Source organism: Leuresthes tenuis, unplaced genomic scaffold, assembly GCF_036924035.1.
Source record: "Leuresthes tenuis unplaced genomic scaffold, fLeuTen1.0.hap1 SCAF_2, whole genome shotgun sequence".
NCBI lineage: Eukaryota > Metazoa > Chordata > Actinopteri > Atheriniformes > Atherinopsidae > Leuresthes > Leuresthes tenuis.
Window position 1 is genome coordinate 41,866,941 of NW_027325356.1, and position 16,212 is coordinate 41,883,152.

Below are 16,212 nucleotides of genomic sequence, written 5' to 3' on the forward strand. Positions count from 1 at the left end.
TAAACACGTCTTTAGGTGGATCTAAACACCTCTTTAGGTGGATCTAAACACCTCTTTAGGATCTAAACACGTCTTTAGGATCTAAACACATCTTTAGGTGGATCTAAACACGCCTTTAGGTGGATCTAAACACGCCTTTAGGATCTAAACACATCTTTAGGTGGATCTAAACACATCTTTAGGTGGATCTAAACACGCCTTTAGGTGGATCTAAACACGCCTTTAGGATCTAAACACATCTTTAGGTGGATCTAAACACGCCTTTAGGATCTAAACACATCTTTAGGTGGATCTAACCACGTCTTTAGGTGGATCTAATAAACACATCTTTAGGTGGATCTAAATATGTCTTTAGGTGGATCTAAACGTGTCTTTAGGTGGATCTAAACACGTCTTTAGGTGGATCTAAACACGCCTTTAGGTGGATCTAAACACCTCTTTAGGATCTAAACACATCTTTAGGTGGCTCTAAACACATCTTTAGGTGGCTCTAAACACATCTTTAGGTGGCTCTAAACACATCTTTAGGTGCATCTAAACACGCCTTTAGGTGGATCTAAATACGCCTTTAGGATCTAAACACGTCTTTAGGATCTAAACACGTCTTTAGGTGGCTCTAAACACGTCTTTAGGTGGATCTAAACACGTCTTTAGGTGGATCTAAACACGCCTTTAGGTGGATCTAAACACATCTTTAGGTGGCTCTAAACACATCTTTAGGTGGCTCTAAACACGTCTTTAGGTGGATATAAACACGTCTGTAGGATCTAAACACGTCTTTAGGATCTAAACACGTCTTTAGGATCTAAACACGTCTTTAGGATCTAAACACGTCTTTAGGTGGATGTAAACACACCTTTAGGTGGATCTAAACACGCCTTTAGGTGGATCTAAACACGCCTTTAGGTGGATCTAAACACGTCTTTATGATGATCTAAAGACGTCTTCAGGATCTAAACACGCCTTTAAGCGGATCTAAACATGCCTTTAGGTGGATCTAAACACACCTTTAGGTGGATCTAAGCACGTCTTTAGGTTGAATTGTAGGAATTAACCCCATCTTGTGTACTGCGTTATCTAAAGGTACTTTTTATGGTTTTAACCCACAACTTCTAAACAAACCTTTTTGTATTCTTATAATGTTACTTTCATGTTCATGTACTGAAATGTCCTTTAAACTATTTTCACACATGAACGTTGAAGAATGTATGTACCTGTTCACATCTGTGCAGCACATCAGAAGATTCTCTGTGTGAAATCAAATCTCACAACTACAAACACTCTAGAGTGGGTCATTTGTAGAACAAAGAGTCAGGGCATTAGAACTCCTGCTCGCCAAACTGATAGCAATAAAGTACACAGGCAGAAAAGTACACAGGCCCTCATTTCTTTATATTTCTTTCCAAACAGCCAGGCAGTTTCTTTTAATCTTTTCAAAGTGGTCTTAGTTAGAGCAATGTGTCTTTAAATGACTTTAATGGTGATTCTGTCAGATGAGGCCGTGATTATAAAATCAGGATTTTATTTGAGCAGAGCGACTGTCTGGAAATGCTTTAAGTGAGCTGACTCGTAGTCTTAATGGGCTGATTTTCAGTCAAAAGAAATATGTCAATGAAAGCAGCTTTATTGGGAATTCAGCTGGATTAATATGCACCTACACTTCATGGTTTCTGCTAAAAGATGCAAAAAGATGGAACTTTGGAGCATGGGTGAAACGCCTTGGACAATCTAGGTGACTCCATTCCCTGCTGCATTAGGTCAAACTAAACCTTTCACATGCATTCCAAATGCCCAGTTTGGATCAGACTAAGGCAATAATTAGGTTTTTTCTAGTGTCATGTAAACATGCTAAGTGATTAAGCCCAATTTCAACTTTTTGTACATTCTAAAATTTTAAAGCCTAACTCAAACCAGCTGAGCTGCCATTTTTTTTAATTAAATTTGAGAACAGTTGTCAAAAGTGATTAACTGCCTTGTTAGTCCACAATCTTGTTGATGGATGACCAAATGGATGGGTATGGTCAGAAAGTTTTGGTCAGCTGATTGCTGTCACCAACGGGAGCTTAATTTGATGTCCCTGGAATAGTGTTTTACATGCCTTTGCTAATGTGGTCTTCACTCAGTGTTCTATGACAGATGAATCAAAGGAATTCTACCATTTTGCTCTCAAACTAGCTTTTAATTACTCGACTTTTCTTTTTTCCCTGCATTGTCTTAAAAACAGAGCGGCACACTAATAGTTTTACAGAAAAGTACAGCTGCTCTAGTCAACAGAATGCCCACATTGCTTATTTAACAGATAAGTTTTGACTTCGCTACTGTCTCTGTGAACGACTCTCAGAGGAGGAAAAACACAATGTGAAAGTTTAGGAGGTCATTTAGAGGTTTTTAAAGACTCATTGAAAGACTCACAGAAATTTGATTGGTAACTCAAGGAATGTAACCTTGCAAAGTCTACAGTTAGTTTTTTCTCCTTTGAACCCATAAGAAGAACAAAACCATCACTACCTTCAGTTGAACATCCTTTAGCTCGTGCGGCTGACTTGAATTAGCTGAACTTTTATTTGATTTGTTTCCTCTGGCTGGAATTTACATCATCAAGGAACAAACAGGTAAAACATTGTGTTAAATATATAATTTAAACAATTTCAGATCTGTTTATGAAAATGTATCTATTCAAATGTTTCACTCTCTCGGAGTAATCAGCTGCTAAGAATTCACACCATCAAATATTTAGGACCCCTAAATAAGTTTCTTTAGCTGGTTGTTGAGGGTTGAAGGTTTTCCTATCATTCACAAAGGCTATACGTTTTCTCCATAGATCCTGGATGAGTTTCAGGTCTGGACTCAGACTGGGCCAGCGCAAAAATACTGATATGTTTCCTGTGAATCACATCTTGATGTTTTATCTGGAAGTATTGTGTCACAGTCTGATGTGAAGTTCAGAGGCTGCCCAAGGCCACCTTTTCTGCAGACTGTGATGTTGTCTTGCTCTCATGGTGCTTATTTCTTGACGGTTGCCTGGCTGAAAAAAAGCCCACAATTAAATTATAAATAATAACACTGCCATTATTATGTTTGATGGTTTTGATGAAGCTCTTGATATCAAATGCTTCACCACTCTTTCGCCAAACAGAATCATCATTCTTGTGGCCAAACGGCTCAATATTTGTCTCATCCTCATGCAGAGCTGATGATCAAAAGCTTCAAAGGTTAAAAAGGTTTTGTTAGGGTGTCCTGTGGAGTCCTCCTCAGTCAGGATCAACAAAGACCGGTAATGTGCAATTTTCTTTGGTGAAAGCACTGAGCTTTCTTCTTGGAAAAAAGGTCTTAATAATAACATCACAAAAAAACATCGGTCTCTGCAGAAAGACTAGAGGTGCAGCTCTAGTGAAAAAACACAAAAAGGCAAAGAGGTCAAGAAAAGTTGACCGAAAAGATCATCATCATCATCATCATCATCATATTGGCAGTGAAACAGAAAGAGTCCAGATCCGAACCTCGTCCAGAATCAATGATGTAAGGTAAAGATAGAGGTGAAGCCTTCCAACCTCAAAGACCTGGAGACAAATAAACATGACCAAGGCTTTACCACTGACTACTGCGGTGGGTTATGAACATCTCCAACATGGCTTTTTTCATAAATTTGTAGGAAAAAAATGTTTCTTGTACCCCCCCAAAAAACTTTGTTTGCAGGAGCTGTAGCCATGTCCACTGTTCAGCAACTTTTCAAACTTCAAAACAGTTAACTCAATTAAGAACAGGAGCAATTCGAAATAAAACAAAAAAAAAAAAACACTGGGTGAACATCCTGGCGTAACGATCTTTCAACATGTACAAAACTGACCAGTGGAGCTTTCCTTTAGACTCGGAGCATGACGATTGCATAGTCTTATACAGAGTTTTTAAGAGCTCGGTTCTTTTGTCGTTGCTTCACAAACTGTCAAACTTGTGTTTTAAGTAGTCTTTCATAACCTTTGCAATTGGAAGATCCTCCAAGAATTTCAAGCTCTGAAGGCCGATACAGTGCCGGATTTTTATTCGACACAAGTCCTGTAGAGTTCGTGGTTGCCCTGGAAAAGGAACAAAAACATTAACTTAACAAAGGAGACCGCCGGAGTGAGTTAGAACAGTTATCAGTGTACATACTGCATGTAAAGCACTGAGACACACTAATTCCACAGTCTGAAAAAACCCTTCCTCTACAACCAACACAGTCTCACTGCGAAACATGATGTGGTCAAGTACATTTGATCTATCCATGTGTGTCTATAGACATGATTTCTGCAGTTTTTTCTTGCCACTGACAACAGTGTCACAGTATTTCATGAGACTGTCAGTTTTTGACTGTATCGTCACATTTAATAGACAAAGAGTCTGCACACACACACACCTAATGGCCAAATGGGAGAGTCGAGATCCACATCTTGACCACTGGTGCCTTCAAGTACCTTTATTATGACATGTTGTTCCTGCTTTCATTTGTAGTCGTTTCACACAAATTACGTTAGGAAAAAGGTTAGGAAAACAATGTGGTTTGTATTAAAACTGACCCTGTAATAACATGAAAATATCTACCTCTTGTATTGCTGGTGGCTAAGTCCCACCCCCTTGAGTAAAACACACAAAACATGCTGAACACGTGAACCAGTCAACCTACTGGAATCCGTTACTGTGAAAGTTGTGCTGCAGTATGGGGCTGGTAAACCATCCTAACAACATTTGTGCAGTGACAGTCCTAAAGTGTTACATACTGCTAGAGCAGTTTCCCTGCATTTGTACCACAGCATCACAGGTATGAACGATGTCTGTGGGTGGGGCCCAAAGATGGCTCACGGTCTGATGTTAGTGGAGTTAGTTATATGGAAGCAAGACATGCAAAAAGCATAGATGATGTACAAAAACTCTAAATATATACTGTAAATATTTGTGACTCACGTGGCTGCAGTGTGCATAAAGTATTAGGAAAAGACCTGGTCAAGGGACACGTGGGACAGGATACGGAGTTCTAACCGTGTTAAAGTGTGTGAGGAGTTATGGAGCTGCAGCCTGGGATTACCGTCATGTGATTTAATCACGGTTATGACCGAAGTCTGTGTGTAATGTCTGATCTAGTGATACTTCTGAATCACAGGCTGCAGATTCAACAACAAATAAAACATTAGCAGAGAAAAAAACCTATTTCAGCGTCAGCATCAGTATGATGTTCTCTGTTTTCTGATGAAAACAAAGTCGGGGCTGCTGTTGGAAAAAATGATGGCGGGACCTTAACTTCCGATCACACCACATTAGCCTCAGAGCCCAGTAACTAACAACAGGCTCGTTTAACTTCAATTAAATCATGTGTAATCCAGTCCATTCACAGAGTGGTTACATGTTTCTATTATCAGACAACAGGAGGAAGAAACAGGCTTTTAATGGAACTGCAGCTCAGATGGCTGATGGAAACTTTTTTGTCACATTTCCACTTTATGTGACACAGGAAAACCTAATGGGAGCCAAACTGACATGTGCCTGTCATTCTGTCATGCATGGTCCCTTTCATGTCAGGAGGCAAAGGTGCAATCAGCAACCCAGCAGATATGTGATCTGGCTGAAGTTTTGCTCCCTGAAAGGGCTCGTCTGAATCAGTGCACAGCACTTTGATATCAAAGTTCAAGGGGCAGTAGAGGAATGCAGCCGTCCTTATTCTGCAGGGGATGTGCTCTCCTGTCCTGTGACCTGGGACTGTAATGTGACTTCACTCAAGGCATTTCTGAAATTCTCCCTCCTCACAGTTAATAATTAAAACCTGTATTGCTTTTTGTACTTCAATACACCATGAAATCGAACTCAACGTTCCAGTGGTTTCATCCTTGCGACCTATGGCCAGCACCAGAAGCCTCACACGGAAACCATCCATGCATACAAAAAGGTTGCACACACACCTCAGGATGTGCAAACACGAACATGGAGTGAGAAGATTCTGTTTGAGATAAAATGACTGTTTATTCCCACCCGTGACTTCTGTGGAACAGCAGTGGGTGAGACCAACATGTCAGCTAACATTCCTCCTGTATTTACTCCTGCTGTGCCAGTGAACATGCGTGTGTGCGCTGCTTTTATATACTTATACATATGTGCTTTGGAATTTTTATATGCATGTATTTTATTTATTCAATATCTATTGCTGATTGGACATGAGGTGAAAAGACAGATGTGTTCTTTTATAGAGAAACCAAAGCAGGCTTTATGAAGGAAAGTGCACTGGAACAGGTGTGTGCATTAAATCATACAATTGGCTAATTCTGTGTGTACATGGAAAACAATAATTAACTCTTTCTCATCCCTTTGGCATAACTGCCTACTCTGCCTGTGATTGGATAATCCTAACTCTGAATAATGATGTCAAACAACCCATCCAACGAAGGCAATAGAGCCCAGTCAGTCAGGGACAGGGAGCAGAGTGTCGTGCCATCATTATACCAGATGTGACACATGTTAGGGGGGTTGAAAGTGGCCTGTGGAGCTAACCAGGCTTTTTGTTAGTGAGGACTGCTTTTCCCAGAGGCACTTCATGGTTACTTGGAATTTTCTACACCCTTCTTCCCCCAGTTAAAAACTTTTTAATGACATGCAGCACTAACACTAACTTACTAGAACTAACTTTCTTACAAATACAGAGTTTAAATATTCATAAAAATAAGAGTGTCAGTGAAACTTACTGGTGACCTCCTGCAGAAAATCCAGACAAGGTCGGCCGATTCCAGACATGCTAACAGACACAGCTACTGGTGTCTGGCCCTCGTAGTTCTTGGTGTTGGTATCAGCCCCATATGTGTAAAGCATCTGGGCACACAACACATCATCTCTAAGGGCTGACAGATGCAGGGGAGTCTGGCCGTCTTCAAGACGACCAAGATTAGTGTCTGCTCCCCTCTGCAGGAACATACGGCAGTATGAGTGATTGCCTTTGATAACAGCGTACCGCAGCAGGAAGCCATTTTGAATGTCAATGTTTGCACTGTGGTCCAGCAGAATCCGCACACAGCTTGAGCGCTCACGAATGATGGCCAGCTGTAGTGGTGTGGTCCCTTTGTCACTCAGTGGGTCCACATCAGCCCTGAACTCAAGCAGCAGGCGTACAAATGAGTCGCGACCATAATGCGCAGCCACGTGAAGAGGCGTCCAGCCATCATTGCTTTTTGCATTTATAATGTCGCCACGAAACTCAGATTCCAGCATCAGTCGGGCGATACGTGCCCTGCCATGCATAGCAGCATAGTGAAGTGCTGTAAAACCACCGATGAAGTCCTTTACTGTGGGGTCAGCTGCACAGAGAAGAACACAGAGAGTGGAAACTTTCAATAAAATGAGGAAAAGAAAAGAAAAAAAAAAACGTTGTGAAGTTTGGTGATTTCTACACATTCTTTTCTTGAGTTCTGATCCAATCCAACTCCTTGAACGGACATTTAATTAGCTGCTCCTCAAACTGAAGCACACTCTGTATTCTGATCATTACTATGTGAGAAGTATGAGACACACGGCATGCTTACACAGAGTCTGTATGGCACAGGCAGCAGGCCAAGACTTTAACTTTTAAAGGGAAAGAGTGAATCTGGCTGGCCCTTGTAACTACAGAATATCATTAATACAGTTTCTGTCTATTATATGGGGGCTCACACACAATGAAAGAAAAACTGTACGAGGATCACATGATGGACTGTAGATCTGTCCATTAACTTTCAACACTGAGGTTCTGTGTGTATTCAAACTCCCAACTTTTTCACCCTTTCAACATGATTTTTTTTATTTTTTTTTTTACATGCCACAAAGCACAGCACAATTAAAGTCAGCCATCAACATTAAGACTGATGGTTTCTGCTTTGAATCTGCAGAGAACCGTCTTCTGTCTTAGAAAGGCGACATCAGACAGCCAAGATGTTCTGTTAGACTATTTGGAGGAACTAGCGCCAAAAAACATCCCAACCACTTGCTGGGCGGGCCTCCAACAAGTTATCAGAGAAGCTAACACAAGGAGAGGTAAGCTGGTGTGCTTTTCTATGGTTTTCTTTACGACTGTGATGGCATGAAATCACATTCTGGGCTTCATCATGCCTCATCCTAAGATGATGAACTACAGTCCTGCCAAAAATACTAGAGATGACACAGGACCGCAGTCTTCATTCTGATCAGAGGACATGTCCAATTAGTCCATTTCTTTCATGTGTTTTCTCTCGAGAAGCCAGGGCAGAAGGCCCTTCCCTTCGCTGAGGTTCAAAGCAAAGTCAGACGGGTGTCTTCCCCTGGAAGAAAGAGCTCTCTGAGGGCAGTGACTCTTCTCTGGAAAGATAGTTTAATAACGTATAAGAAAGCCCTTCGTAAAGCTAGAACTGCTTATTATTTATCATTGATAGAAGAGAATAAGAATAATCCCAGGTTTCTCTTCAGCGCTGTTGCCAGGCTGACAAAGAGTCCGAGCTCTGTTGAGCCATGTATTCCTTTAACTCTCAGCAGTGATGATTGCAGGAGATTTATCAATAAAATTGTTTCTTTCAGAGAGAAGATTAATGTAATCCTTCCCACTATTATCACTGATGTGTCATCAAGTGCTGCAGAAGTATCTTTAGAAGCTGATTTGTATTTAGACAGCTTCTGCCCAGTTGATCTCTCTGAGCTAACAACAGCAATAGTCTCTTCTAAACCATCAACTTGTATGTTAGACCCAATCCCAACCAGACTGTTCAAGGAGGTTTTCCCCTTAATTGACACTTCCATATTGGATTTGATCAATCGGTCTTTGTTGATAGGATATGTACCTCAGACTTTTAAGGTTGCTGTAATTAAACCTTTACTTAAAAAACCTACTCTTGATTCAGAAGTGTTGGCTAATTATCGACCTATATCCAATCTCCCTTTTTTGTCTAAAGTTCTTGAAAAAATAGTTGCAGCTCAACTTTGTGATCATTTACATAGAAATAATCTGTTTGAAGAGTTTCAGTCAGGATTCAGAGTGCATCATAGCACAGAAACAGCACTGGTGAAAGTTACCAATGATCTCCTCTTAGCCTCTGATAGCGGACTTGTTTCTGTGCTTGTCCTGTTGGATCTCAGTGCTGCATTTGATACGATCGATCACAGCATTCTGTTACAGAGACTTGAACATGTTATTGGGATTAAAGCAGTGTTTCGCAATTCTGGTTCTCATGACCCAGTGCCCTGCATGTTTTCGATGTTAGAAATTTCATGTCATGTCACCTGATTGAATCAGGTGTGGTGGAGGAGGGAAACATCAAAAACATGCAGGGCACTGGGTCATGAGGACTGGAATTGAGAAACACTGGATTAATGGGGAACTCCGGTATTTTTAAACCTAGACCTTATTTCTGGCATGAAATACGTTCATCTACTCACCGAGAACAGTTTGGTGAAAGTCGACGTCCATCAGAAGCTATTTCGAAAACTCTCGATCGGCGTATATCCATATAACGGAGTGAACAGGGCAGGGACGATGCAGCCTCTAAATAAGACAGATAATGCCTTATTTAGAGGCTGCTTCGTCTAAGCCCCGTTCACTCCGTTATATGGATAGTTAACCAATTACACCCTCTTACACACATGCAGCCCATAGGCTTGCCTCCCACTGACATACCTGCTGCAGGTTATCTGTTATGAAACTCATGGATTTCACCTCTTTTAACACCTTGTAGCACAGCTAACTGTAATGACACACTGTGGTACAGAAGTCTTTATAATGCATTTACTGAATGATACTGTTAGTATTAGAATATGATTATGATACTGGATTGGATGGTCCCAATTAAAACCAAAAAAATTATAGATTTCATTCATAGAAGATGCAAGAGAAGAAAATAAAAAAGCCTCTGACCTCCGTGCTCCAGAAAGACCCGAACACATCTCTCTTTTCCTTTGGCGGCAGAGAAGTGGAGCAGAGTCCAGCCGTTGGCATCACGGATCTTAGGAGAGTATCCTTGCTCCAGCATCCTCCTGACAGTGTAGACATCCCCCGCTGCCACTGCAGCCTGAATCTGCAGCTCCTCATGAAGCTCAGGGTTCCCTCTGCAGTGATGGTTCAGCATCCTGTCACATTTCGTAATGGGAATGTTCATCTGTACCTAACCTCTGTTTGGAAAAATCAGTGAATATATTCTACATGTCCAAGGGAACTGGGTGGGTATGTGCAGCATGTCTGAAGGAAATATTCCGACCCACTCACCAAGAGGAGGGTGACATAAACAGACTAAGAGCAAACATTTTTTTGATATCTGTGCACATTTGAACTCACCATTGACAACACTCAAGCAAAAACAGATCCAACTATCCAACTTTATGTTACAGCACTGTTTGCTAGCAACCTTCGCCTGTAATAGAAGCAGTGTGCATTTCCCTCATGAAAGCCTATTTCTGCAGTGCTAGCATAGTGTTGCCCATGTGGGTGAACACTTGAAATGGGCATTATGAAAAAATATTTGTGCAAATGGTGACTGAATTCCAGTAACGTGGTTGGCCAAATACCCAAATTTGCCAAGTTCCAACATTAATTACAGATGGGAAGGAGCAGCTAGCAAAACAGTTTTGGTATCACCTGCTCAGATTTAGCATGGGCTGATTGCACTCTCCAATTGTGAGTGAATGTGAATGAAAAAGAATTTTCCACACAACTGGTTCTGATAGAATAACAATGTATGTCTAGAGTGAATACACCTTAGACATATGTACAGACATGCAGATCAGGTGGACACATTTCTCTAGAACCTTGGTGATATTGTACAGTCATGTAACTGTTTTCTTTACACTGAGACACCATATGCCAGGTCATCATTGTAAATGAGAATTGGTTTTCAATGTACTTATTCATTACAACATGGCTAAACTTAAGTGTGGACAATAACTTTGTGCATATGGCCAGCAGTACAAAAAAGTTCTGTATTTTGTCAGTGAAAATAGGAAATGAGCAAACTGTCTTCAGCTAAAACTATAACCTGAACTCACTCTGAAATTTTCAGTATTAAATGTAAAAAAATTGACATAAAACTCCTTTGTCTAGGTGTAAGTGAGTTTAGTAAGAGATGACACTTCCTTCAGATTCCTTCATGCTTCTGAAAATAATTCTATATTTAAACAGATATTAAGCCTCCAATGTACATATTCTTGACCAATCTGATTTTATCTATAATTGACAGACCCTCTATTTGTCCCTCTTGTCCAAATATGGGCACTTTTGGTTAGAAAAAATTGATTTAATTAGTTTGAAATTGTTGACATGGCTTTTTCTTTTTAGTACCACTTACTTTTCCTGCCATTTGAACTTTTCTAAAACGTGTTGTTGACATCAATTTCTAGATGAGCACATATTTGTCATGAAATAGCAAAACTTCAACATGTAAAATGTTTTATATGCTCTATTATAAATAAAATATTGCTTTATGGCATTTGAAAATGACTGCATTTTGTTTTTATTACATTTTACATAGTATCAACTTTTTAAAAATTGAAGTTATACATAATTTATGTATACGTAATTTAGTAATTTGTCATTTGGCAGCATAATGACACTTTCATTTATTTATTTCCTTTTCTTAACAAGACTCAAACCATACCAGTCTAAGGTATGAACACATCTACCCAATTTTGTGTCCAAAAGAGTTCCAAAACTATTATACAGTCATGTTGATTTGGGAGATTTTTTGGTTGAAACTATAAGTCTCTCAAGTTTAAGCTCAGTAGGATGAAAACCAAAATGTACCTTTTTACCAGCTGAAGAGACGGACTTCTCTTCATCATATCGCAGCTGCACCTGCAGAGAGTTAGGAAGACACTCGATCTTCAATAGATTTCCCTGCGACACACACACTCATGAATAAAACACTTGTAATTAAGTCTTACATTACAAGTCGAGCTCATGCTGCTGATTGTATTAATATTACAAGCAAGAACAATAAAAAATTATAATAAAGAGCAGATATTTTAGGACAAATCACAAAGGAGAGACTAAATGTGAATAACTAAAAGATTTTTAAAACCGAAAAACTAAAACTTTGCAATTGGGCACAAAGCTAGTTACATTCAACAACTAAAAGCCAGATTATATGTAAACGTGGGACATGCAGCATAATCATTACAAAGCTCCCGCGGTTTGCTTTTGACACCAAGGCGTTTGCTAATCTTTCAAACCTTCTTGAACCAACTCAGTTACTGTACTGATTGATGGATAAACAATAGACGATGGAGTAGCTCTGTTAGCAAATATAGCCAACAATTTAAACTGTGCACCAGCTAACATCAACAAGGGCTAATGAGATCCCATGGGTGAGAAAAATGTATTTCACACACTGAAGCAAATGTTGTGAAGGCAACCTTTTTCTGTAGAAAAAGAGTAATTTAGGGTTGTATTTAATCCAAGCTGTTAGCTGACGCTAGTTAGCCAGCAAGCTAACAAACTCAGTAGCTTTTCACTAGTTGTTTGTTTACTCTTTATACTTGAACAGTTCAAATCAAATAAAGGCCAATACAATAAGTGTGTCAACAAAAAGGTGAATACTGCATATTTACAGGAAAAACAGCATCTCTGATACGATAAAACAAAGACTTACTAGACAGACGCGGAGGAGACGTTTAGCCAATCAGCTTCCAGGGAGGATTGGACTTGCCAAAGCTGCATTTTTTTCTGTCACTTTCAGCTCAGATATGGCACAAAACGGCGAAGTTTACAGTTGATGAACACTTTGCTAATCACTGCTTAAGTTATTGTTGAGGCTCATTTCGCTGTCAAACAATTGGCTTTAACCAAAAAGTCTGTGAGTAGCTACAACACTGTGACCTCAACAGGAAAAACAATTAAACTTCCGTTTACAAATTTACAAAATAAAAGCATTGTTTTTACATCCTGGGGACCGCAACGTCAACGCCTGTCATTTAGAGTCCCCGTAATGTATGGACAGCGTCCCTAACTTCTGTTGTCAGAGGAAAAAAGGAAATATACAAAAGTGGTGTTCCTTTATAGTGTTGCTTTGTCATGTGATAAGAACTGACATTGAGGTGAATTAATACATTTCAGAGGCACATTTAGCTTGTATGAGAGATTTATTCTAAATTGATCGGCTGGAGGGATGGTTAATGATTGCTATAAACCCTGTATTGTCTTTTTGGCTGACAAGAAGTGTAGAGACCTCAGGACAAGTGATATGATCCATTTCTCTGGTCTTGGTGAGGACACGAACAGCAGTGCTGTGAATCACCTGTAGCTATCCATTCAATCTTTTAGGCAGACCAGTAAAGAGGTGATTCTCCAACTATCAAAACATTTCTCTCCCTGGCTGATATAATAAAAACAAAAACATATTTGTCTTTTCTTTTTGCCTCACTTACTCGACACCAAGAGAAACATAAAAAGTTAAATGACAGATGAATTATTATCTTTATTAAATAAAATATGTTTTTGCCCCTCCGTAGAATCACCACCTTAATGTGGTGGAGGGCAGGTGTGGAGATTCACAAGCATTTTGTTCTTCATAATTGTCATCGTTGTGATTAGAGGTATAAGTGTTTTGCTTCAATTTGATTGATGAAGGTGTGAAAGCAGACTGCAAGAAAGCTGGAGAGACAGTGGCGTTCCTCTAATTTAGAAGAGTCTCAATTAGTCTGGAAAGATAGTTTAATAACGTATAAGAAAGCCCTTCATAAAGCTAGAACTGCTTATTATTCATCATTGATAGAAGAGAATAAGAATAATCCCAGGTTTCTTTTCAGCACTGTTGCCAGGCTGACAAAGAGTCCGAGCTCTGTTGAGCCATGTATTCCTTTAACTCTGAGCAGTGATGATTTCATGAGATTCTCTATCAATAAAATTGTTTCTATCAGAGAGAAGATTAATGGAATCCTTCCCACTATTATCACTGATGGATCATCAAGTAGAGCAGCTTTAGAAGTATCTTTGAACCTGATTTGTATTTAGACAGCTTCTGTCCAGTTGATCTTTCTGAGCTAACAACAGCAATAGTCTCTTCTAAACCATCAACTTGTATTTTAGACCCAATCCCAACCAGACTGTTCAAGGAGGTTTTCCCCTTAATTGACACTTCCATATTGGATTTGATCAATCGGTCTTTGTTGACAGGATATGTACCTCAGACTTTTAAGGTTGCTGTAATTAAACCTTTTCTTAAAAAACCTACTCTTGATTCAGAAGTGTTGGCTAATTATCGACCTATATCCAATCTCCCTATTTTGTCTAAAGTTCTTGAAAAAATAGTTGCAGCTCAACTTTGTGATCATTTACATAGAAATAATCTGTTTGAAGAGTTTCAGTCAGGATTCAGAGTGCATCATAGCACAGAAACAGCACTGGTGAAAGTTACCAATGATCTCCTCTTAGCCTCTGATAGCAGACTTGTTTCTTGTCCTGTTGGATCTCAGTGCTGCATTTGATACGATCGATCACAGCATTCTGTTACAGAGACTTGAACATGTTATTGGGATTAAAAGAACTGCATTAGGCTGGTTTAAGTCATATTTATCTGATAGATTCCAGTTTGTTCTTGTAAATGAAGAATCTTCCTCACAAACCAGAGTAAGTCTTGGAGACCCTCAGGGTTCTGTGCTTGGACCGATTCTTTTTACTTTATACATGCTTCCATTAGGTAACATTATTAGACAGCATGGCATAAATTTCCATTGTTATGCTGATGATACTCAGCTGTACTTATCTATGAAACCAGATGAAACCAATAGGTTGGTCAGACTACAAGCCTGTCTTAAAGACATAAAGACCTGGATGACTCAGAACTGTCTGCTTCTAAATTCAGACAAAACTGAAGTTGTTCTCTTTGGACCTGAGTGCTTCAGGGAGAAATTGTCTAGTTATATAGTTACTCTAGATGGTGTTTCCTTGGCTTCTAGTTCTACAGTGAGGAACCTTGGAGTTATTTTTGACCAGAATTTATCATTTGACGCACATATAAAACTGGTTTCTAGGACTGCCTTCTTTCCCCTTCGTAATATTGCTAAAATCAGGAACATCCTGTCTCAGGGTGATGCAGAGAAACTAGTTCATGCATTTGTTACTTCAAGATTGGACTACTGTAATTCCTTATTATTGGGCTATCCCACATATTCTCTGAAAAGCCTCCAGCTGATCCAAAATGCTGCAGCCAGAGTTCTGATGAGAACTAACAGGAGAGATCATGTTTCTCCAGTTTTAGCTTCTCTTCATTGGCTCCCTGTTAAATTCAGAATAGAATTTAAGATTCTTCTCCTCACATATAAAGCTCTTAATGACCGAGCTCCATCATATCTTAAAGATCTCATTGTAAGATATTTTCCTAACAGAGCACTTTGCTCCCAAACTGCAGGTTTACTTGTTGTTCCCAGAGTTTCTAAAAGTAGAATGGGAGGCAGAGCCTTCAGTTATCAGGCCCCTCTCTTGTGGAATAAGCTGCCAGTAAATGTCCGGGAAGCAGACACCCTTTCCACTTTTAAGACTAAGCTTAAAACTTTCCTTTTTGATAAAGCTTATAGTTAGGGATGGCTCAGGTAATCCTGAAACATCCCATAGTTAAGCTGCTATAGGCTTAGACTGCTGGGGGTCCTCATCTGTCACACCTTTCCTCACTTTCCTCTGGATGTTGTTGGGCTGTCTTGGCCTCTGCAGCATCGCATGGACATCGGAGGGTGTGTTCCAACTATAGGGGTATCACACTCCTCAGCCTCCCTGGTAAGGTCTATTCGGGGGTACTGGATAGGAGGATCCGTCGGATAATCGAGCCTCGGATTCAGGAGGTGCAGTGTGGCTTTCGTCCTGGCCGTGGAACAGTGGACCAGCTCTATACCCTCGGCAGGATCCTGGAGGGTGCATGGGAGTTCGCCCAACCGTAGTAAGGTCTACTTGTGTTTTGTGGACTTGGAGAAAGCGTTCGACCGTGTCCCTCGTGGAGTCCTGTGGGGGGTGGTCCGGGAATATGGAGTGCCGGACCCCTTGATAGGGGCCGTTCGGTCTCTGTATGACCGGTGCCAGAGTTTGGTCCGCATTGCTGGCAGTAAGTCGGATACGTTTCCGGTGAGAGTTGGACTCCGTCAGGGCTGCTCTTTGTCACGATTCTGTTCCTAACTTTTATGGACAGAATTTCTAGGCGGAGCCAGGGCGTTGAGGGTGTTCGATTTGGCAACCTCAGAATCGGGTCTCTGCTTTTTGCGGATGATGTGGTTCTGTTAGCG

The 16,212-nt window shown here is 40.2% G+C and overlaps 1 protein-coding gene across 2 annotated transcripts; it reads right to left on the reverse strand.

Annotated features, from left to right (window-relative positions):
* Positions 1–1,384: 1,384 nt before the first annotated feature.
* On the reverse strand, positions 1,385–12,832 carry asb7 (ankyrin repeat and SOCS box containing 7). 2 transcript variants are annotated; one of them, XM_072381115.1, is made up of 5 exons: positions 12,594–12,832; positions 11,747–11,797; positions 9,869–10,059; positions 6,705–7,310; positions 1,385–4,073 (listed from the first exon to the last, which is right to left on the reverse strand). In XM_072381115.1, exons 2-5 carry the CDS (start codon positions 11,782–11,784, stop codon positions 3,934–3,936), a joined length of 975 nt encoding a protein of 324 aa, XP_072237216.1. In that variant the 5' UTR covers positions 11,785–11,797; positions 12,594–12,832; the 3' UTR covers positions 1,385–3,933. The 2 variants fall into 2 exon arrangements, with proteins under 2 accessions (XP_072237216.1, XP_072237215.1); XM_072381114.1 differs by having other exon boundaries at positions 9,869–10,080.
* Between the last annotated feature and the right edge of the window lie 3,380 nt (positions 12,833–16,212).

Coding starts and splice junctions, on each gene's coding strand:
- asb7 (XM_072381114.1), bottom strand. CDS start 11,784: ATGATGAAGAGAAGTCCGTCTCTTCAGCTGGTAAAAAG. Junction 10,081..11,746: donor TCTCTTCAGCTGGTAAAAAG/GTACATTTTGGT, acceptor GAAATGTGACAG/GATGCTGAACCATCACTGCA. Junction 7,311..9,868: donor GGTCTTTCTGGAGCACGGAG/GTCAGAGGCTTT, acceptor TTCTCTGTGCAG/CTGACCCCACAGTAAAGGAC.